The 9,137-nt window shown below is 31.7% G+C and overlaps 1 protein-coding gene across 1 annotated transcript in view; it reads right to left on the reverse strand.

Annotated features, from left to right (window-relative positions):
• Positions 1-8,394: 8,394 nt before the first annotated feature.
• The window catches only part of LOC107062630 (uncharacterized), a 1,377-nt gene continuing 634 nt past the window's right edge, over positions 8,395-9,137 (reverse strand). Inside the window, exon 3 of the mRNA XM_015313505.1 lies at positions 8,395-8,512. Within this exon, the coding sequence (XP_015168991.1) occupies positions 8,395-8,512 (118 nt within the window). The remainder of the gene's footprint in view (positions 8,513-9,137) is intronic.

Raw genomic sequence — 9,137 nt, forward strand, 5'->3', positions numbered from 1 at the left:
GTCGAAAAAAAGAGAGGCATTGTTAGGGGCCACGGTGGATAGTACTACAAAATTGTGGCGCAATTAAAGGTTGGTTTGTAATAAAGGTTTTCAATTAATTATATTCAATGCATGTGCATCTGTTTAATTAATAATTTCAGGTGCTACTTGATTTAAATATTTGTACTAACCACTACCCACTCGAAACCTATAAAAATTAAAGCTGAAAGAATCCCAAAAGATAAAGTTCATTACGTAATATTTCTTCTTTTAATCAAGAGCCACTTTTTCTTAATTATATACTTAATAATACAACATGCTGTTAAAATATTATATTAAAGAAGAAGAGTTAGTTTTCTTGCTTCTCTTTTTGGGAACAACCAAAAGAAGGAAGGAAAATTTAAGGATGGTTTTATTGTAGAGGCTTAGGTCATATTAATATGGTACCATGGCCTAACTCAACCTTCAAAATTAGTTCATAACGGAAGGATTGTCCAAATTCATATAAGGAGACTATGAGTCTATTTCTCAATTAATATGAGACTTTAACCCACTCTGACACCCTCTTCACACTCACGCCCAATTACTGGAGCATGAGTCGGGAGCCCAAATTGATGGACCTAGCTCTGATATCATGTAAAGATATAGTATCTGAACCTAAATCAATCCCAACCAGTTTATTTCCCAATTAATATGGGAATTTAACCCACTCTAACAATATATATTCAAAATGAACCTTATAGCTAATAGTTTGATCCAAAAATACGGTATTTTTACCCATTAAGTAACAATAGAAGCATTTTTGGATCAAACTATTAACGAAAGAAGCATTTTTAGACTAAATTATTAACTGAGAATATTTTTAATCAATTTCGCATAGTTCAAAGATATAGTTGACCCTATTCTGTTAAAATTAATTTAAGCTCAGCTCAAAAAGAACTATTATAAACAACAAATGGCCGAGCTATTTCAAAAAAGAAATAATAATGCCACTCTTATATAGTTTATATTATAAAATAGTATGGGGAATCCTGCAGTAAAAGTGTAATTACATAATGAAAGCCATCATTATTAAAACCACTTCCTCTACTTAAAGACAATTAATTAAGTAACTATCATAAGCACCGCCTTTTTATTGTGAGTAGGACTAATTTAAAGCTAATTATGGTTAAGGATGGACATTATCATCCTTAATGAAAAAAACAAATCCCAATTAATAGTCTCTATCATGATGAATAAAAACATAATAATTACTCTAAGGGTAATGACAAATGACCAGAAAATTTGGCCAGAAATTTAAAAAACTATAAAAAAAAATTTTAATTTTAAAATAAACTGATCTTTTTTTCATTTTTTAGTTAAGAGGTATTAAAGTTAAAAGGGTAAAAATATTTTAAAAAATATTATAACATAGGTAAAATATAATTTTGGCCAAAAAGATTATTCTAAAAACAGTTTTGGTTCATCTCATATTGCCGACAAATTAAAGTTAATGTCATTGATGTTTGATGCCTCATTTAATCCGTTTCAACCAAATAATTAAGTTCGTACCATTGAAATAAAGTCAAAAGAAAGTTGGTGTTATGTCGTTAATTAGTTTTGCCAAAGGTTTCAAGCACTAAATAGTAATTTCTCTATCTAACAATAGTTGTCTACTATATTGATTTGGCACAACCTTTAAGAAATTATTAATAAAATGATAATTTTACTATATCGTCCTTTGAATATAATAAATAAAATGTCTTGAAAAATATAATAGGGAAATGATTATAATTAATGATAAGGGTAAATTAGCAACTAAATGTAAAATTATCCATTGATTTCATAAAGTGGACAACTATTGTTGGACATCCCAAAATAGTATAGTAGACAAGTATTGTTGGATGGAGGGAGTACAACAAGTACTGCTTTATAGTATTATTTCCTCTATGTAACCTGATACACTCTTTAAGAAAATTTTAATTATTTTATTAATAATATTTTAAATTTAACTATTATTATTTTATTTAAGTATTTAATACCAAAGATAGTATAAAGAAAAATAATAAAAGAATATGATTTACTAAAATACATAAGTAAAATAATTTATTTTTAATATAGAGATCAAAATCAAAATAATTTATTTATAGGAAAACGAACGGAGGAAATTAATTAAACCATTAGATACACCCAATAATGGAACCATTATTTACACTCGGCAAGTAAAAATAATAAAAAAGCAAATAAATGAAGAAATTAAAAAGTAATCAATCTATATTTAAAAAAGTATGACTTATCTACATCAGGGGTGGAGCCAGCATGTTCTTAGGGTTCATCCGAACCCCCTTCGACGGAAAATATTATTATATATCTATGGTTAAAACTATTTTTTAAGTATTATAATAGATGTCGAACCCCCTTCGACTAGTTCATGTGTTCACTTCTTCAGATTTTGAACCCTCTTATTCAAAATCCTGGCTCCGCCACTGAATTCTACACTACTGATAATTGACACCTCTCAAACAAAAATGATTCTCATCACCGAATGCAAGTGTTAAATTAGGCGTAAGGAAAGAAAGGATTAAAATGGAAACAAACACTATTAAAAAAATTTAGCAATGAACAAATTATGTAGAAAACAAAAAAATTACCGTTAATTCTATTTAGGGACGAATTATTAAAAAAAATATTAGCTATGAATAATATAGAAACAGAGTTCATAATTATAATATTTTTATAGTAGACTTTATTTGCACCCTATATTTATATCAAACTACGGTTATCATGGTTAAATTTTCTTATAAAAATATATATTAAGTAACCCTGTTTATATTATAAAATGATACGAGTCTATGTAAATTACACATGTGTATTTATCATTATATTAGTGTAAATATTGGATATGAGTTATAAGATTTTTCTAATAAAAAAGGAAGAGTGCAATTCTTTTATCATATTAGTATGAGAAATTTTCATACTAAATTTGAAATTAAATCTCTTCCTCCAAGTTATGTATAACAATATATTAAATATAATTTTCAGATGAAAAAAATGAGATATTTATATAAATAGTCAATTATATTTGCTGTTTATTTTTTTAGCCGACAAAATAAGATTAAGATCACTCATTTTTTATTGTTCATTTAGTTTCAAGTAATAAGTACCGTGAATTAAAGTTAGTGTTGTATAGTTAATAGTTTCTTCAAATGTTTCAATCACTATTCACTAGTAGTACAACAAGTCAATAATTTATATATAGAAAAAGAAATAAAGACACCACCAATACGACGTTATTTTTTGTCTTTATTTCTAAAGGGAAAAAAGATAAATATACCCATGAACTATCGTAAATGGTATGCAGATACCCTCTGTCATACTTTTGAGACATTGGTACCCCTGCCATCCAAAAGCATATATATATACCCTTTATACTAACGGACATACACGTGCCATAATCTTATCCACCGATCCGATGTTTATTAAATATCGGATCGACGGATAAGATTGCGCCACGTGTCCCTATTTAGTCTTCCGTTAGAGTGAAGGGCATATATGCTCTAGTTTTTGGACGGCAGGGGCACCAATGTCCCTAAAGTATGATCGAGGGTATCTGCATACCATTTACGATAGTTCGAGGGTATATTTGTCCTTTTTCCCTTTCTAAAAATCACCTTAGCTTTTCCATGCAAGTTGTAAAACTAAAAAAAAAACACATGAAAAAATCAACCCATATTTTTTATTTTTGAAAAATTACGTTATATAGATAAATGAATTTTTGATTTTATAGTGTATATATTAAAATTGACACCTTTAGACAAGGTGATTAGTCGATAGAACGGTTGATGGGCTGCAAAAGATTGATTTAGGTCATGCGTTTGAATCCAAATTCACAAGAATTTATAACGTTATTTTACTTCAATTTATAATCTTTTGACTTTACAATTGAATTTTTGAATCAATCCTTCATTAGGTCAAACAAAAACGAGTTAAGTTAATTCATGTACTTCATAATAGCATTATATTATAAACGTTTCCTTTAGTTTTGCATCAATCAAAATAAAAAAAATCATCAAATCTGTTCAAAGAGCTTTTTTGACAATAAAATTTATTAAGATGAACTACGAAATCGGGTGAATTATAAACTTTTGACTAATTATTTGATACCTCATGAAGAAAAAAATTATGGTATATATTAAGTAATATTTTAATAATGCCATTTTAAAAATAATTCAAGATATAAACTCTTGTCGAGTACGATTATAATATGTAATTATGTTGTACTTTCATTAGTAAATTATTTTTTTGTATGTGTTTACTTCTTTATGTTTCGACATATCCCTTAATAAAGGCCAAAGTCATCTGCGGCCCCTCAAAGTTGTCCTCATTATTCATTTAGACACCTCAACTACACCTAGTACCTATTGAACACCTTTACCACCCCATATTTGAACCATCTAAGCATTTTTTTTATCACTTTTCATAAACTGTGTGGCGCATGTATTTAAGTTCCCCACGTGTATCCGACGTGTATAGAATGACCATTTAACAACTACCACGTGTATCCGACGTGTATTTGTAAATGTCTTAATTGGGGAAGATTCCTAAATCGTTAAAATTGACAGAACACTTCTCTCTCTCTCTTCGTGATTTTTTCCAAATTGAATCTCTCCATCTTGCGATTTCCTCCAGATTGAAGTTGGATTCGTCTTGTTCGTGTTACAATCTTGAAGATTTCCTTGTGTAAGTTAGGATTGTTAATGATTTTTACATGCTTTGTTAAATGAATTCCAAAAGGCTAGGGTTTTGTAAAAAAAAAGGTTTTGTGATTTTTGCGAATATTCTGTCCCTTCTTTACTATTACCCAGAAAATATGCTTTAAAACTTTGTTTTTTAGTTGTTGTATGGGTTATATGAGTATATTCCGTTATCTTAAGCTAGGGTTTGTTTGATATTTTGTAGGGCTAACAATTGACCATGGAGGAGAGCCTTATATTTACAAAGATTTACCATGGTGGAATCTTATCCGAGATATCTGTCCCTACTTATGTTGGAAACTGTGTGTCTGCACTCAGGTATATTATTAAGGACCACTTTTCCATTTTGGAACTACTGTATTATACTAAAGAATTAGGGTATGAAACTGTTGGAGGCTTTTATGTGAAGGATTTATTGAATAAAAAATGGGTCCTAATTACAACTGACCAACATCTCCTACACCTAATTAAAGACTTAAAACATGAGGACACTTTTGAAGTATTTGTCTGTCATGTATTAGATGAACGCTTACTTGACACTGAGGGACCTAGAGGCTATCTAACTAATGTTGGTGGTGAAGGTGTTGATGTTGACCTTGGTGAAGAGGGTGAGGCTGTTAACTTAGGTGGAGAAGGTGAGGATGTTGACCTAAGTGGAGAAGGTGAGGCTGTTAACCTTGGTGGTGAGGGTGTTGGTGTTAACATTGGTGAATAGGGTGTGGATGATAACCTAGGTAGAGAGGGTGTGGATGATAACCTAGGTGGAGAAGGTGAATCTGATTTCTTGAGTAGTGATTCAGATCTAGATATACCTTCAGAAGATGGTTCAGATATTGATGAGGAGTTGAGAGCTTTTAGACAAGAAAGAAGAAACAAAAAAACAAAAGAAAAAAGGCTACTGAATTTTGAAGAAATACCAGTTGGAGAGGCTGGTGGTATAGATAGAGGCTTTGAGGATATTGGAAAAAATAAAACTGACAAATATGTAGGAAAATTAGGTGGAAATGAGGATTATATTGATAGCTCTGACTATTGGAGTGATGATAGTGATGAACAACTAGATGTGGATGTTGTTAGGGGAGTAGATATACCTACTAGAAGGAGAAGCAAAAAAGTTAGGTATGATGAAGATTGTGAAGTTTCAATATTTGAGCTTAGAATGGTCTTTGATGGTGCAAATCAGTTCAGGAAAGCAGTGGCAAATTATGTTGTAGAGTACAGGAGGCAGATAAAGTTAAGACCTAATGAAAAACATAGAGTGAGGGTGAAGTGCAAAAATGCTAACTGTAAGTGGTTGTTATATGCTTTCATTGACAAGAATTCAGGTGATTTCATTGTAAAGAACTATCATCCTGTTCACAAATGTATTCCATTAAACAGGACCAAGTTGTGTAATTCAAAGTTAATTGCTAGAAAGTTTAAGGACAGAATTGTATCTCAACCATACATAAGGATTTGGGAAATTCAAGATTTGGTTAGAAAGACATTGGGTCTTTATGTTGGTAAGACTCTTTGTTACAGGGCTAAACAGAGGATTATGAAGGAAAACATGGGTGATTGGAAAGTGGAATTTGCCAGATTATGTGACTATGCAGATATGATCAAACAAACCAATCCTGGAAGCTCTTGTTGGGTAAAATTGATAAGGAACTGAACTAGGAAGAACCTTTTTGTGTATTTTTATGTGTGCTTTCATGCATTTAAGCAAGGATGGTTGGAGGGGTGTAGGAATATAATTGGATTTGATGGTTGTTTTCTTAAGGGAGCTTGTAAAGGTGAGTTATTAGTTGCTGTTGGAAAGAATGAGAACAATCAAATGTATCCCATTGCCTGGGCACTTGTGGATACAGAAACAAAACATAGTTGGAGCTGGTTCATAAGGTATTTAATTGCTGATCTAAACTTGGGAACTGGTGAAGGTTTGACTGTAATGTCAGATAAGCAAAAGGTATTGTTTACATAATTTCTTATATTTTAGTTTTAATTTGATCTTTACTATTTCAATTACTTATTTTGTACATATTTTTTGTTAGGGACTTATTCCTGTCTTATCAGAGTTGTTACCAAATGCTGAGAAAAGGATGTGTGCTAGACATATATGGAGTAACTGGCATGTGAACTGGAAAGGAGAAGAAAGAAGGAAACAGTTTTGGAGATGTTCAAAGGCCTCCTTTGAAGTCATGTTTGGAGAAGAAGTTCATGCAATGTCCAAGCTAGGTAAGAAGGAAATAACAGAGGACTTGCTACATTATGATCCCAGAAATTGGTCTAGGGCCTTTTTCCAAACTCACTCCAAGTGTGATGTTGTAGAAAATAACATGTGTGAGACTTTCAATTCCTGGATCTTAGCTGCTAGACATAAATCAATTATTACCATGTTAGAGGATATTAGGCATAAAATGATGAACAGACATATAGACATGATCAAATTTGCTGAAACATGGATATCAGACATTGCACCTATGGCAAGGGCAATACTAGAAAGAAACAAGGAGTATTCAAAGAACTGTAATGTTAGAAACAAGGAGTATTCAAATAATTGTAATGTTCAATGGAATGGGTTGAATGGTTTTGAAATTAGTGAGGGGGAATATTCATTTGTTGTTGACTTGGAGAAGAAACATTGTGACTGTAGGTTGTGGATGTTGAGAGGTATTCCTTGCCCTCATGCTATTTGTGCTTATTATTACTTGAATCAAGATCCTGATCAACATGTAGAGCACTGGTATAAGAAGGAAACATTCCTCAAGGCTTATAGCCATTTCATCCAACCTATTCTAACTATGAGGATGTGGCCTGAAACTACAAATCCATCAATAAGAAGCTTTAAGAAAGGGAGTAAAGATGACATGTACCATATGCAAGAAAACTGGTCATAACAAAGCTGTGTGTGCAAGAGTAAGTAATACTTCATATTCACATTTGTAAATTGCTTAAAGTTTATATATATTATAATCATATATTTTATTTTGTGGTGACATAGTATACGAGGGGGAGCACTTCTCAACCTACAAGTCAAGGAAATTCAAGCTAACAAAGTTATTCTCAAACAGGAGTAAGATTTGATTTACATATTCATTTGCATTAATTTTCATTGTATAAGTTATTCATATCTCCTTATTTTTGTTCAATAGGTTAGAACACAATCAAGTCAACAAAGTTCTGTTTGTGCTGATACCACTGTTGTGCCAAGAACTACTCAAACAACAGTAAGATTAGATTTAATAATTCATTTACATTTTCTGATTGATCTACAAGTTATTCATATATCCTTATTTATGCTATATAGTCTACAATGGGAGGTCCATCACATTCTACTTTCAGAACCACATATGCAACTACACAATCAAGTCAACCAAGTTCTATTTGTGCTGACACAGAATCTGTGCCAAGACATCCTCAAAATAGGGTTCAAGTTGGGACTAGAAGAGGATTGGGAAGAAAAAAAGCTAATGCAAGAGGGACCCCATTTGTTACTGAAAGTGATAGTTCTTCTAGTCAACTGCCACTTTTATCAGGTCACAAAAGACCGTATAATTCTGCCTCATTTGCTGCTGCTACTGGAGGTAACAGAAGTCCTGCAACTGGTTTTGGTGTTTACTCTAATCCTACAACTGGAGCCCAAGTATTTAATGTATGTTTACTCTGTTTTGGTGTATATTCTGATAGTTATATTATGATCTTACATTTTCTTTCTTATATTACAGCCTGGTACATCAAGTGAGAAGATTCTACATGGGCCAACAAAATTGAAGAGTGCTTCACCAACCAATATAGACATTGGCTTTAAACCTCGTGGCCTAAAATGGAAGGGAAAAGATGCAGTCAGCACCTCACAGTTGCAACAAATGAAAGCAAACAGGAAAAACTAGAAGTAGTTCATTTGGAAAGTTGTTATGATTTTGGCCCATGTTAAAAGGGTCTTCAACAAGCTACTCTTTAGTTTATTTTGAACACTCGTGTAATGTATTTTTGAACCATGCCTTTGTGTTAGCAAGACTATGTATTTTTGAACCATGCAAGACAATGGTTTTTTATTACCTCTCAATGCATTTGTGTTATGTATTTTTCAACCATGACTTTGTGTTATGTATTTTCCAGCCATGCATTTGTGTTATTAGCTCAGTTTTTGAACAACAACTACACTACCTCTCAATGCATTTGTGTTTTTGTCAATAAGAGTAGTCGATCCCAGAACTAATTTCAGAACACAGGGCAAGTTAGAACACAGGGCAAGTTATAAAAGAGAAACTGATCAATTCACACTAGAAGTTACAAAAGAGACACTGATCAATTCACATTCAAACTTCCAATTTGATATAAAATATGAACTTAACAGACCAATTAAGTACAACACTAATTGATCTAGAATAGCCTCCTAACTACTGCAAAACTAAACAATTAAGTACTACAATTTTGAACTAC

The sequence above is a fragment of the Solanum tuberosum genome, unplaced genomic scaffold (assembly GCF_000226075.1).
Source record: "Solanum tuberosum cultivar DM 1-3 516 R44 unplaced genomic scaffold, SolTub_3.0 scf00251, whole genome shotgun sequence".
Classification (NCBI taxonomy): domain Eukaryota; kingdom Viridiplantae; phylum Streptophyta; class Magnoliopsida; order Solanales; family Solanaceae; genus Solanum; species Solanum tuberosum.